General features: G+C 40.1%; 1 protein-coding gene across 2 annotated transcripts; it reads right to left on the bottom strand.

Annotated features, from left to right (window-relative positions):
- Positions 1 to 1,594: 1,594 nt before the first annotated feature.
- KCNV1 (potassium voltage-gated channel modifier subfamily V member 1) lies at positions 1,595 to 13,949 on the bottom strand. 2 transcript variants are annotated; one of them, XM_030795140.1, is made up of 4 exons: positions 13,726 to 13,949; positions 12,035 to 13,299; positions 10,341 to 10,870; positions 1,595 to 6,553 (listed from the first exon to the last, which is right to left on the bottom strand). In XM_030795140.1, the coding sequence occupies exons 2-4, from the start codon at positions 12,493 to 12,495 to the stop codon at positions 6,042 to 6,044; spliced, it is 1,503 nt and encodes a 500-aa protein (XP_030651000.1). In that variant the 5' UTR covers positions 12,496 to 13,299; positions 13,726 to 13,949; the 3' UTR covers positions 1,595 to 6,041. The 2 variants fall into 2 exon arrangements, with proteins under 2 accessions (XP_030651000.1, XP_003256180.1); XM_003256132.3 differs by lacking the exon at positions 13,726 to 13,949 and having other exon boundaries at positions 12,035 to 13,390.
- Positions 13,950 to 15,608: the final 1,659 nt, after the last annotated feature.

Genomic DNA, 15,608 nt, shown 5'->3' on the forward strand with positions numbered 1-15,608 from the left:
GTAAATTGTGAGATGTTTATTAGACATCTTTTGAATAGGCAGTTAGTTCACAAATCTGGAAATACAGTAAGTGAGAGGAAAGTTCTAATCTGGGTGTAGGAATTTGGGAATTGACCAAGAATCAATGATACGTAAGCCATGAAATCAGATGATTTTTGTCAAGGGAGCAGAATAAAGGAAGCATAGAAGAGGACTGATGATTAAGCTCTGATTTATGACCTCAATTAGAAAAGATGACTGAACAGTGAAGTGGGGATTAAATTAGGAAGGCATGAAGGGCTGGAAGTCAAGTAAAGGAAGTGTTTTAAGGAAGAATCTGTAATTAATCTTGCAAAATGCTGTTGATGAATCTGGCAATATGAGTTCTAAGAAATGATTGGATTTGGCAATGATGGACTCACTGCTGACCTTAAGGAAAAGTTTTACGGGAGTTGTAGGGGTGGTAGACTTATGTGAATTTTCCAGAAAGAATGAGAAGATAAACAGTGAATACACCAAGGGAGAGAGTGAGTATGGATACTGCTGTCAAAGAGTTTTGCCATAAAAAAGAGAAGAGAATTCTATGTTTTCAAGAGGATGAAATAGATTCAAGGAATTTTGACGGCTTGTTTTTTTTTTTGAAATTTTAAGATGGGAAAAAAATGTTTGTGTGCTGACAGGAAGTAGGGAGCGGAAAATTTGATAACATAGTAAGAAGAGGGGAAAAGCTCTCTGTAGCAACGTCCTGGAGTCGGAGATAAAGTGTGGATGGACGATCCAACCCTCGTAAAGTGAGGAAAGGCAGAGTTAATAGGCACAGATGGAGGTAGGTGGATAAATGTGGGTGATGACTCTTTTTAAAAAAATCCCTTCTGATTCTATTTTCTGAGTAAAAGCGGAATCCAAGGGAGGTGTTAGAGGTTTTTACTTGTCTCCAGAGAGTGAATGGACTCAGGAATTGCTGTATGAGGTTGCCTGGAAGCTTTAAGAACCCATTTGGGATTGTAGGCATGAATGTAAAGTGAGAGCAGTCTGCAGGCATTGTGTTTTTCTCCGTAGGGCATGATCTGCTCTACAAGGGCAGGCACAAGAAGGCATTGGATTGAATTTAATTAGGGTCAGGGTATTGCCAATTTAATACCAGGAAGGAAGAAAGGGGTACTAGAGTTGGGAGGGCAAGCAAGGGAGTGATTATAATATAATACAATACAATATAATATAATATAAGCACAGTGAGAACATAAGGATGGTGAGTATCCAGGTTTTCCTATCATTCCTAAAAATGTACCATGTAAGCAACTGCCTGTTGATGAGTAAAGCTCTCCCTGTGTGACATTTGTCTTCCTTATATGAGTATGGCTTGGAGAGAGTTCTGGGGTGGTGATGCTTTGCAAAGAAAAATCATGAAATCATCAGAACATATCATTTGCCTGCTATCCAATATCTTGTTGGATCTGAATTGAAGGATTCATAAGACAGTTATTAATGGCTAATATTTCAAAAGAAGAGACTTTTCTTGTTAACATAATGTATCAATAAAAATATTTCTCAAAGTAGTAAGCTTATCCAATGACAATGTTTTGCTTAGATAAATTGGGTCAGCATATGTATTTTCTGCAACAGCTAATCCAAATATTTTAATAAGCATAAGAATTCCACATTAAAACACAGAACTGAGATTCCTACCTCAGTTATTTGTGCATCTAATCCATTATAGTTGATACTACATTGCATTAAAATGATAAATGCAATAATTTCTTGTATGTTATAGAAATAATATATACATAAAATAAAATATGAATATGTCACTCTTAATAGAGATACTTCAGTAATTTCTTAAAATTGCATTTTTAGGTACTTAAGCATTGCCTATATGCATTTAAATGTCTGAAAGTGGTGTTTTCCAACAGGCAAAGATTTCATGATGAAGACACAAAAGGTGGTTGCAACAAAAGCAAAAATTGACAAATGGGATCTAATTAAACTCTAGAGCTTTGTCAGAGCAAAGGAACCTATCAACAGAGTGAACAGACAACTTACAGATTGGGGGAAAATATTTGCAAACTATACATCTACAAAGGTCTAATATTCCAGCATCTATAAGAAACTTGAACAAATTTTCAAGAAAAAAACAAATAATCCCATTAAAAAGTAGGCAAAGGATATGAACAGACACTTTTCAAAAGAAAACATACATGCAGCCAACAATGATATGAAAAAAAGCCTCAATATCACTGATCATTAGAGAAATGCAAATCAAAACCACAGTGAGATGCCATCTCACACTAGTCAGAATGGCTATTACTAAAAAGTAAAAAAAAATAAAAAATAAATGCAGATGCTGGGGAAGTTGTGGAGCAATTGAAATGCATATACACTGTTACTGGGAGTGTAAATTAGTTCAACCATGTGAGAGTGTGGCAATTCCTCAAAGACCTAAAAACAAAAATACCATTGGATCCAGCAATCCCATTAATGGGTATATACCCAAGGGATATAAATTGTTTTATTATAAAGATACATGCACACGTATGTTCATTGCAGCATTATTCACAGTAGCAAAGACATGGAATAAACCTAAATGCCCATCAATTGTAGACTGGATAAACAAAATGTATGTATACACCATGACGTACTATCCAGCTATATGAAAGAATGAGATCATGTCATTTGCAGGGACATGGATGGAGCTGGAGGCTGTTATCCTTAGCAAACTAATGCAGAAAGAGAAAACCAAATACCACATGTTCTCACTTATAAGTGGGAGCTAAATGATGAGAACACACGAACATATAGAGGGAAACAACACACATTGGGGCCTATCAGAGGGTGCTGGGTAGGAGGAGGGAGAGAATCAGGAAAAATAACTGACGGGTACTAAGTTTAATACCTGGGCGATGAAATAATCCATGCAAAAAAGCTCTCATGACACAAGTTTACCTGTATAACAAATCCACACATGTATCCCTGAACTTAAAATAACAGTTAAATTAACAAAGAAAGTGGCTAACACGGTGAAAACCGTGTAAAAATACAAAAAATTAGCCAGGCGTGGTGGCGGGTGCCTGTAATCCCAGCTACTTGGGAGGCTGACGCAGGAGAATGGCATGAACCCAAGAGGCGGAGCTTGCAGTGAGCCAAGATCACGCCACTGGCACTCCAGCCTGGGCGACAGAGCGAGACTCCTTCTCAAAAAAACAAACCAAAACAAAGAAAGTAGTGTTCTCTAAATAGCTTAGAGAAAGACAATAATTCAATTATTTTATATTTTAAAAAATTAAATATTGTTTTATAACAATAATTCTTAGATGTTTAAGAAGTGTTAACTGTTTTAAAATCATGGAATATAAAATTGGCAGATTTCCTGCCTTGATTTTTTTACTGAAATGAAGTTTGGTTTGCTTATATATACATTCATTGAATAAATAAACTGATATTTTATTTAAAAGCAAAATTGAGTAAGCAATGATATTTTAAAACTTCTTTCTGAATACCTACATCTTGACAACATTTATATAGCTAACAGCACATTTGTAGAGAAGATGTTTAGGATCCTCCATGATAAAAACATATATACATAAGTATACACATAGTTTTTAATTTTTTTATTTTCCAACTACTATTTACTCTAAAGATAATATATTTTTAATCTAATAATGACTATAAGGTGTCACCACAGCCTTTTCTTAAAAGCACCATTCCACCTCTGAGAATAAGCTGATATTTTACTTAAGGCATATTGAACTTCTCCATGCACAAGAAGTTGGCTTGCCTGCTTAAAAAATAAATTTCTATGCAGAGCTTGTGTGGGAAGAATGAAATCTGCAATTTGACTTTTAGGAGTGTCATTTTCAGGGTCAGGCAGATTGGTGTTCAGTGCTGGCTCTGCCGTCTATAGCCTGTGTGAATTTAGACAAGTTTATACCTTTTAACGCTTCAGTTTTGCTGTCTTTCCCTCACACACCTTTGAACAGAATATTAATTACAAGAAAACAGGACCTAGTCTTGTTTAAGAAACATTCCCTAGTCCCCGGCACACCAAAGATCCTTAATAAATATTTGTTGAGTTAATAAATATATAAAATATGTATTTTGAAGAGTATAAGAATAGTAATTATATAATAGGGATATTTTGAGGATAAAATGGCATAATACATGATGAATACAGAGCATAGTCCTGGATCAGAGTAACTATTCTTATTAGAGAAAGTTCTAGAAAAGCTGGAGTAAGTTTACCTTCTGCGTCTAACTTCTACTTTCCCTTCAGATTGTGGAAGGGATTTATACTACGACTAGTGGCCCTGTGCCACAATCTAGCACCCATGTATGTGTGTAAGAAGGAAAATATTTATCTTATTAATATTCATATCTCCTGAACCTTTTATAATATTTAGGAGAAGTGGAAACAAGTTAAATGAATTAAAGTACTTTAGCACGCAATCTAAAACTCATGCCATCAGTGAAAATGTTTTCAGAGCTTAACCATGCATACCAGAAAACAGGAGGTAGTACATGCGATATTTCATTGATTTTAAGGTGCTTATTTTAAATTTTTACATATCTGAAATCCGGATGCATTTTACAGTTAATGGCATCTTACAATTGACTGGCGTCTTTCTTTCTTGGTAGTGCATAGCATAATAGGATCTTAAATAGAGTTTATGAAATACGTTATAGCTATATATTAAAGCAGCCCTCAATGTTTATTTCTTATCACCATTCACCCCTGGCAAAGAGCCTTCTAGGCTTTTTTCCCTAACATCTCGCCCCCATGAAATGTTAATACCACAGATATACTCAATATGCTTATCTGTGTTTTGTAAATGAAGTGATAAGATTTTTTTTCCTCAAGAACCAATTTTCTTCCCCTTGGGGGTTCTATTATATTGGAAATGTAGGTATTAAAGTGATGCATTCCTTGTTATTCTTAGGTTGTAGAATCTCGTTTACTAAAATAATGGGAATCATGAGCTAGTTCTTAGCTTTAGAGGTTTTGGCTTTAATTATATAATACAATGTCTAGGAATTGTGTTATTATCATAAATGTCAAAATGCCTGCAAAGTTTGAACATTTGCTATTTACCCCAACAATCAGAAAGCTGTTCATAATATTTTTTTTGTTAACAAATAAAAGATCTTCAAGTTCATCCAGTGATGTCATTTAACATATATTTCCCATTTTATGAAATAAGATTATTTAATAATTTCAGTGTAGAAATTTAGGATGTTCACTACCTCACTTTTACATATTCATTATTTTAAAGCCATAACGTGAACAATACATCCATAAAGAGACATTTAAAGACCATCTGATATTCATAAAATACTAAGAAAAATGCTGTTTTATGCTCCACATATTACACTGAGTTGGGAGAATGAAGATGTGCAATTGTTGAAGTGTTTGTGTAGACTCATGTACTGCAATCTAAGCAGTTTTGGGATTCCCACCTCTTATAGTAATAATGGAATACAGAGATCAGTTCACTTGTGACCAGTGGTTTACATGAAAAAGAAGATAGGGATACAATCTCTGCCCATCAGTAATGATTTTCTCTTGTAAAGCTAAGTATTATATTCAATAGCTTTAACTGATAGAGAAAGGAGTAATTTATGTACTTGGATAAAATCTTTAAATAGCAAAGTTGTTCAATATGTTCTTAAATATTTACTTATCTTTCTTTGGGCTATGCAGTTTGCCTTCCATTTTTAAAAAATTAGTGGTGCAAAAAACTTGTAATATTAGTGATACATAAAATCTTTAACTTTTTTGTATGTATTGCAATAACATTATTTTATATTTGACAATTCAAACATGTTTATATTGGCCCAGTTGTATTTGGTTGTGTTAATTGGCTATTTTGGACACTCAAATGTGTCAGAACACTGTGCAGTTGTTATAGGTGATGTGAAATATTCTAGTAGACGAAGCAATGTATCAGCAAAAATTAATTAAGATGAGCAGTACTCTGAAGAGACTCATCATCAGAATACAGAAATTCACATCACTGCTTTATCATTTTAGTTAATTGTACATAGCTTTTGTAAATAAATTGAAAATTAATTCAAAACCAGAAATCATCTCCCCCGCTGCTCCTAGTACTTGCTCTTTCTCTGCCTTTCAGTCGCAGCATCTCCATGATACTCCGGGCATAGACATCTCTCAAGTTAACACTGATATATGAGTCAGTGGCTATATTCTTGGTAAGCTTCTTTAGGGCTTCACGCTGTCTAACAGCTGCTTCCTTGAGTTTCAAGGTGAAGTAGCAAGCAGAGAAGCGATCGTTAATAATAGCAATAGGCAAGGCCAAGACAAGAATTCCCGATAATATACACATGAAGGCCACGATTTTGCCTGTGGTGGTGTCTGGTCTAATGTCCCCATATCCCACAGTAGTCATAGAGGTGGTGGCCCACCACCATGCACAAGGGACACTTGTGAAGGTTGTGTCAGGAATGCTTTGCTCAGCAAAGTATTCTACAGTTGAAAATATAGAGATTCCCACGGATAGAAATAGGAGCAGTAGGCCGACTTCTTCATAACACTGGGTGATTGTCATCCCAAGGGAACGTAATCCTGCAATAGAACAAATGCTGTCAGTCATTGGCATCCATCTTCTCTCTCTTCCTTCCCTCCCTTCCCCTCTCCCTCCTTGCTCTCCCACCCACAAACTGCACTGCACACTTAAATGTCCCCAGCACTGGGCAATGTTCTGGGGATACAAAGTTGATTAAATCATAATCCTTGTGCTCAGGAAGTTCACAGTCTAGTTGATGGGGCCAGGTTGAGAAGGCTAGAGAGAAATATAATTAGATTCATTAATTCACCTGTAGAATTATTGAACTTCTACTATTAAAAAGAAGGCGAGAGGTAAGACTGAAGGCAGGCAGGGGTGGTATGATAGGAGTTTTGTACTTTAGTCTGTACAATAAGAGGCCTTTGTGGTGTTGCATGTGGAGGGCATATTTGGTCACACCTGCATTTCAATGCATCATTTTAGCACTTGTTTCAAACGCCAATCTTATGTTATCTTGTATTTTATGTGTCTGTTTTTCTCGCCTTCCTTGTAAAGTTTAACACAATTAGGAACCTGATTACTGGAAAGCCAGAAAAAGTAAACAATGGGCACCATAGCAACAAAGTGAAGCAGCAGAAGCAAGTTAGGCATTGGTGATAAAATTGACATGAGAACATCACATGTCTATTCAGGGGACATTCTCGCGGTATGTCAGGAGAAGGTCTGAACTCCCAAGACACCCACTGAAACCCTAGTCCTTAATACCAAAGCTGTAGGAAATTATCTCCCTTGAGTACATAAAATTTCTGCTTTCCTGTAATAACATAGACCTGAATACAGAATATTCCTCCATTGCAAAAAGGTATGGGAAATGGAACCACTAGAGAATTTACTCTTTATGAAGCATTGGCTGCTTTTCCATTCCTAGATCTGAGGATTTATTAAACCCCAGGGAGACAGACCCACGATAGTCCAATTCTGTCTCTGAAGACACTAGGCCTAAGGCGAGTAAGAGCCCATTATAGGCCGGGCGCGGTGGCTCACGCCTATAATCTCAGCACTTTGGGAGGCCGAGGCAGGCAGATCGTGAGGTCAGGAGTTTGAGACCAGCCTGGACAACATGGTGAAACCCTATCTCTACTAAAAATACCAAAATCAGCCCAGTGTGGTGGTGCGCGTCTGTAATCCTAGTTACTTGGGAGGCTGAGGCTGGAGAATAACTTGAACCTGGGAGGCGAAGGTTGCAGTGAGCCAAGATCATGCCATTGCAATCCAGCCTGGGCAGTAGAATGATATTCCGTCTCAAAAAAAGAAAAAAAAGAAAGAAAGAAAGAGAGAGAGAGAGAGAGAAAGAAAGAAAGAGAAAGAAAGAAAGAAAAAAAGAAGAAAGAAAGAAGAAAGAAAGAAAGAAAGAAAGAAAGAAAGAAAGAAAGAAAGAAAGAAAGAAAAAGAAAGAAAGAAAAGCCCATTATGGAACCAGGCTTTGAATGAACCATAAGATTTATTCCCTAATACTAGAGAGGTGGTTATTAAAATTTGTCCATATTTTGAAATTATATCAACATGATATCAAAATGATATTGCCCCAGAAGTCCAAAACAATACCTCTTAGAATCATTTTTTGTTTTTATTCACTCACTAGAGACTATTTCAAATGCATTAGCATACTAATCATACTCTTAGGATTTTGAATTTTGCTCTTCAAATTTTGAGATATTCTCGAATTATTAACCAGCTATTTTTAAAGATCATTGAGTATTTTGAAGTTTAACTTCAAAAGAATATCTTTCAGAATACCTTTATAATACCTTTACTTTTATAAAAAACTGGCCTTAATGTGTCTACATGGAATTATGTTCCTTAAATAAATTCACAACATATGAGGAGATGCATAGCATTTGTCTGGGAACACTGTTTTAATTTAAAGGCAAAATGTTCGAAACAATTTTGTAAAGGAAAACAAATTGGGTGGAATTTCTAGCATGTTATCTCTGTTAACTCAGAGAATCCTCAAAAGAAAGGATATAAGAGGGACATGTTAATTGTTCTGCCATTATACAGATGAGGAGGCTGAGGCATAAAGAGATAGCTTATCTAGTAGAAAGCTACAGAGCCAGGATTTAAACCTAGTTGTCTGGCCAAAATCCCATTATCCTATAACATCTCTCAATTTGAACTTATAATTAATACATGGAGAAATAGGTCATCTATGTTTACATTTTAATAAATGTAGTGTTGAGGCAAAATTGTCAAATATGCAAGTCATATATTTTTTAATAATTAAGGGTTTACTAAAACTTTATACTTATTTTAGAATGGAGAAAATCTTCGAAGAGGTGACATTGTGGAAATTACTGTTATTTTCCTTTTCCTTTCTTTTGGAAAAAAATGTAGTTTTTACTGGGTGTTTTTAAATTGAGTCTTGTGAAGAGTTTATAAATACTTGAAGAAAGCATCCCATTATCTGTGTCAGAAAACAAAGAGTGGTACTTGTAAAAGTTGTTGGAAACCCCGTTATCAAATTCCTGGTATGTGAGACTAGCTAGGAAAATACACTACCAAAATTACATTATAATAAGTTCCAATTACCAGAGAGATGTTGAAGAAAAACATATCAGAAGTTAATTTCACCCAAAATTTATAGGAAGGACAACTACCATCAACCTTTTTTAGGTGGTCAGTCCAGGCATATATCTAGGGAAATAAAATAAGGATAGTGATCTCTAGCCAATTTGTTTGTGCTAATACATATTTGTATCAACATATATAAAATTAATATGGCATCATACTCCAGTGTTTCTCAAGGTTTGGTCCAAGAACCACGTATATCAGAGTCATTGGTGAACTTATTATTTATAAAATGTGTGCTCCTAGATCTGATCTCAAGCTTTCTGGGGGTTGGAGCCAGAAGTTGTATTTCAACAAGCTTGCCTGGGGATTCTTATTTTCATTAAGGTATGTCATAAGGAAACTCATATACTCCAGAACATCTGACAGCTGCAGGGCCAGCCACGGATAACTACTACTGTTGGGGGTGCAAGAATCATTTTTAATCAGTTCCTGTGATTTTCACTGGTATTGATTATAATTTTCACGTACCTTATGTGTTTGTGTGTGTGTTATATGGAGACACTTCTAGGAAAATATTAATTAGATTTTCAAAGGCTCTATGACACACAAAAAACTAAGGGATTTCTGTATTCCCCTCTCTCATGCATCCCAGGTTAGGGACAAGAAAACCTTCAGATACTAGATAAAGCATTTAATTAGTTTATTTTGCTTTCTCCCAAAGCAAAATATTTTCATTGCTTCTTCGAAAATTTTGGAAAGGCCACCTGCACCTAGTCATTTCTCTTTCTGCATGGCCAGAGATGGCTCTGAAGGGCCGACTTTCCCTTCTGCCAAGGAGCATATGTGGCAAGCACTTCTTGGATACTGAAGAGATATTGGCTTATGTCCCTATATATCATATATATATAATTTATGTGTATCTTTTTATGTGTCATTTATGCCTGTTTTGTCTAGAATCTTGAAGAGGCAGAGTGCCTTTAATTTTTGTATATCTTCTGGGCAATGGTTTCAAATAAACTGAGGTTAGCAAATGGTCAAATTTTCTCTCAACATTTCTCTTATGGAGAGGAGGTATAGGAGAGCTCACTTCTCTATACCTGTGATAACAACTTCAAGGTTTTGCTTCCCAGTGTCTCCTTAGAGGTCATGATCAGGTAAAGTATGGGAGTTGGTAATTTTGAATATCAGTTCAGCGTTATTTTCCTTGTACTGTGGTCAAATAACGAATGCTTACATGCAATGGCAAATTAAAAGGCATCAATGAAATCTGAATACCTGTGGAATGTCTGCCCAGCTTTAGCATGCGCAGAGCCCTGAGCAGCCTCAACACCTGGACGATGCGCCCCACGTTCTCCAGCTCCTGCGTGGTCTGGCTCCCACTTAGGCTCTCTACCAGAAGAGTGATGTAGAAGGGCAAGATGGCAAGGAGGTCTATGATGTTTGGCACCTTTCTTAGGAAGCGACACCTATCCCGCACACACAGGAAGCGGAGGATAAACTCCCCGGTGAACCAGCTAATGCACACATACTCCAGGATTTCCAGCAGCTGCAGGTCCAGCCAGCTTAACTCAGCTGACATCAGGGCCATGTTAATGATGGACACCACCACGAAGATAATGGAGATGACCCCAAAGATACGGGCAGCTGTGGAAGATCCAGGTTTCTCCAGGATATTCCAGAGCTTCTGGCGAACAGTGGGACAAGGTCCTTGGGAGAAGTCCTGTTCACTCTCATGTTGACTTTCCTGGTCTTCTGTGTCCTTCTTGAAGTCTAAAGTTTCACTCAGCTCTTTTCTTCTGAAGTATCTTTTAGAGAAAACAATTTGGTGATTAGTCTAACTTTATTAAAATACAGAAGTATAAGATAATTAAACATGACAGCATGACAGGGAGGTCAGACTTTTTCGTTCAACAAAATGCAGAAAAATGTCTATTCATATTTTACTTAGGTTGCGTCTTACCCACAGTATTCAGAATTTCTCCCTTTGGATGATTTATTTTTTTTTTTTTTTTTTTTTTTTTTTTTTTTTTTTTTTTTTTGAGACGGAGTCTCTCTCTGTCGCCCAGGCTGGAGTGCAGCGGAGTGATCTCGGCTTACTGTAGCCTCCGCCTCCCAGGTTCAAGCGATTCTCCTGCCCCAGCCTCCTGAGTAGCTGGGATTACAGGTACGTGCCACCACCCCCAGGTAATTTTTGTATTTTTAGTAGAGACAGGGTTTAGCCATGTTGTCCAGGGGGGGTCTCGAACTCTTGGCCTCAAGTGATCCACCCTCCTTGGCCTCCCAAAGTGCTGGGATTACAGGCATGAGCCACCATGACTGGCCTGGATTATAATTTTTAAAATGACACTTTCTTAGTAGAAGTTTATACATAGTAAAGCTACTTTGGATTAATACATTTTATTACCCATTTTCTGGTAGCAAGAACAGATGTTTGGCAGATGGAACTTTTTTTTGTGTGTAAAGGACATGTATTCATGAAGAAATGGTAGTAATAGCAAGGTAACCTCAGAGTTCCACAATCATTCAATCAAGGGACCAACCTTTTATCTTCTATATTTAAAACAATTCTCCATTCAAGTTTTTCAAAGTCAGTGTTCTAGGTTTGATAAATGATAATGCTGCGTGCCAAATCTTTTATCCCTATGCATGCATTTTTGGAGCATGGCTTTTGTGATTCATTTATTCAGTCACCAAATATTTATTGTGGGCCTTAAGTCCCTTGCCTTATACGTTAAATTAGCATACTCAAAAAAGGGAACAAAGAGATTCGAAAAGTTCTATTCAAAAGTTGGCGTTGATGCTTTCCAGTCCCCCACCCCCACCCCACCTGTAAGCCCAGAAGTGGCCACACCTTATTGCTAGGCCTGGCTCCAGCGAAGCTTGCGTAAAGCCTGAAATCTACCTGTGCCTTCCTCTCTTTCTCTGCCGCGCCCGCCTCCCCGCCCAGCCGCCGCGTGCCTCCGGGGTACCTGTCCCTGCAGCAGGAATCGATGCTGAGCTCATCGATGCCCCAGTACTGGATCTCCTGCAGGAAGGAGAGAGCGCACAGCTGCTCCATGACATGCAGGCGGCCGGTGCGGTAGTAGTGCAGGACATATCGGAACGCCTGCGAGCTGCGGTCGAAGAAGTACTCGTTGTCCACGGGGTTGGCATCGTCGCAAAGCTCCAGAGGGCTGGGCACGGCGGCCAGGGCCCCGGGGCGGCGGTAGGAAGCCACCACCACGGCCAGCTTGCCAAGGCGCGTGTGCGGGAAGCAGGACAGCGCCTGCTGCGAGAGCACGAAGCGGCTGCCGCCCACGTTGACCGTGAAGCAGTCCCCGAGCGCCAAGGGCTCCCCTTCACCCTCGCTGCAGAAGACACTAGAGTCCAGGGAGGTCAGGGAGCCGCTGTCCAGCGGCGAGTCCAGTAGCGCTCTGCCGCTGGAAGGCATCTCTATCCCAGTCGCCGCGGCCTGAGGGCGCCACAAAGTTGGGGACACGCCGGAAGCGTTGGTCCCGCGAGGGCGGTGGCACGGCCCCTGGTGGCGGCCGGGATTCCCCGGGCTCCCGAAGGGGTTACCTCTCCCTGGCGCACTCTCTCCGCCCGCTGTGCGCCTTCCTCCTCCTGCCGCTAGGGAGCCGCGAGTGCGCGGAAGCAGCGCACAAGTGGCAGAGAGAGGAGACTGGGAGCAGAGGAAGGGTCGCGCTAAGAGAAAGGATCAGGTGAGGTCCAAGCCCGACACAGTCCCTGTGCACACTGCTGGTCGCCCTGTCCCTTCCCTAACGTTGTCACCCCGCCTCCCAACTTCGCAATTGCGATTCCCAGCCCAGGAGGTGTACAGATTGAATGACTCGCTACTTGGTGGGTGGAGGGGTTGGGGAAGGGAGGAAGGAGGGAGATGTGGGGCGGAGGAGGAGGAAGAGGAGAGAAGATGACTCTTAGCTGAACGCAAGCAAGCAAGCAAGCAAGGGGGATGGCGAGACTCACTCCTGCCTGCAGGAGACCAAAACAAAAAGTTCAGAAAGCGAAGGAAGTGGTAACCGGGTCCCTTCCAACTTGAGAATTTATATTCCTCCCTTTTCTTTTACTGCCGCTTCATAGGCCTCCCCGGGGGTGTTCGCTGGAGGTGTGAGCAGGTGGGGGAGGGTTCTCTGGGTGAGGGGGCCGCACCATTTTCTCCCAATTCACTCTCATTCTAGTCTGATGATCACTGACGCTCCATTTTCTTCTCCCGTCTCCCTTGGGTTCTGACCTCCTGGTTGAGAAACAAGAATAATTAATGATGACTTTTTATGGAAGACCCAGTGGGTCACTAAGAACCAGGAGTGTCACTGTCAGCTCCCACCCTGTCGAGGGTCCACCTCGTGTTGAGGCACTTTTTTGAGGCACCCTTCCTTTTAGCCATTTCTGTCCCTACAAGTTTCCCGGAGAGCAGGTGTTCTGAGCACAGCGGAGCTCTCATTTTAGAAGGAAAGGCAAAAAGACAAGGAATAGAACAAGCGTGGGCTGGGGCAGGAATTTAAATAGTAACGACGGCCTCCCTCGGTAAAGGGAGAAGCCGAGGCCAGCGCCCAGGTGAGACTAGAAGTGTACCCACGGGGCCCCTGGAAGCTGCGCTCGAGCCAACCTGTTGGACTCGAGGCGAGGAGGTGGGGGCGGGAGGGAAGAGCAAGTGACTCACCTGCAGCTCCCGGCACATCTGGTCTGCGCACAACCGGCGCCGCAGGTAACGTACTCTTCCTTTGATTCTCTTGGTTTACACGTGAGGTCTGACTCGACCGGTCCAGGAGGGAAACTGTGTTCCCGCTGAGCTCTACCCAGCGCCTGCTGCCTTGCCTCGCCTCCACCTCCCTCCGGGCTCCTGGCCCCTGGGCTTAGGCTAAGCGTGTCCGCCCCGCCCGCTCTAGCTCTGAGAGCCACTCGCCCAGTGCTTCCAGCACCAGCAGAGGGGAGTGGCAGGATCTAAGGGAGGGAGGTGAGAAGGCGGGGGTGGGGCGGGGGGTAGTGAGGTGCCCGGTGACACTCAATATTATATTCATCCTGAACATACTTGCAGAATTACTGCATTTGATTCCCGTTTCCCTGGATCTGTGCCTTTGCAAATGCTCCAGAACAAAATTTCCAACTGGATCAGTGTGCTAAACTTGAGGTTAGGGTATATTAACTTCTTCGTTTGGCATGGTTCAAGGTTTTCACATTTTCAGCAAGCATCTCAGAATCATGCATTTTTCAAGTCTTTGCCAGAGAGAGTGAACCACACTCATCTTCGTTGTTTTCTAGTACGTATATATAGAATACATATTGGAAAGCGTATATTATGGATACACTTACATATATAAGTATATATTAGAAAGCATACACACACACACACATATTAGGTAGTATATATAAAGACATAAGCAGGCAGCCTGATGTAGTAGAATAAGCTTTTTCATAGATTGGACGGAAACGTGACTGTTTAGTTCTAGCTTTGCTAACTGGCTGTGGGACGTCTAGCTATCATTTACTTCCGAGGGTCTCAGTGCCTTCCTCAGTGAAATTTCAAGTTTTAATAAAAACACCCAACATTTAATGGGTGCTTACTTTATGCCAGGAAATTTGTAGACTCTTTATTCATGCAATACCTTATTTAATCATAATGACAACACTATGAGGTAGCATATATCCATTTGACAGAAAGGAAAAGTGAGGCACAGGGAAATTAAGTGATTTACAAAACGCCACACGGTTCAAATCAAACCCAGGATTACATGTCAGAGGCTGCCTTCATAAACAAAATGCTAGAAACGTTATTTTTTGTTGATAAATCAGTGTGATTGTTTTTATTTTCTTTGCAAGTTTCTAATGAAGGACAGGAGTTTAATGAGGTATTTTCATCACTCTTTCAACAAAAGTTTACTGAGCATTCACTATATACTGGCACTATTCAAGGTACTTGCGATATATCAATGAAGAACAGACAAGATCTCTGTTGTTGTGGAGCTTATAGTAATCCTCTGAGAATAAATGGGGGACATCAAGAAACTTTTTTAAACTATAATATTTATAAGCATGGTTCTTTTGACAGCCATCCATTTGGTTAACTTCTCTCCGTAAAGAACTCTTCCATACAGTAAATATAGAGATGCTAGAATTATCCCAGTCAATAGTTCACCATTCTGTATAGGTACCGCATTGTTATTATTTTTTAATGTAGCAGAGCTTTCCCCTGCACAGCAAGAAAACTCCTCCAGCATCTCATTGTAGATTATTTAGGTATTGAAAAAAAGCAAAATGCCATAGTTCTGTTAAGGCTTATTCATACCATGATTAGCAATGAAAATCTATACTAGCTTTACAGATTATGGTGAGGAAAGGGGAAAGCATTCAAAGGAGAATGACAGCTTTAGGTGAGGAGAGAGATCTTGGACAGGTAACCAGAGGTTAGTGAAAGATGACTGAGGCTTCCATGTCTCCTCCCCTGCCACTAAGCCACTGAACCTCAGTTATGATGAACGTTGTCCTGTAGAAGTAATTATAATAACCTCTCCTTAAGAGTCAGGCTCTCTGCTACACATCTGACTT

The sequence above is a fragment of the Nomascus leucogenys genome, chromosome 16 (genome assembly GCF_006542625.1).
Source record: "Nomascus leucogenys isolate Asia chromosome 16, Asia_NLE_v1, whole genome shotgun sequence".
NCBI lineage: Eukaryota > Metazoa > Chordata > Mammalia > Primates > Hylobatidae > Nomascus > Nomascus leucogenys.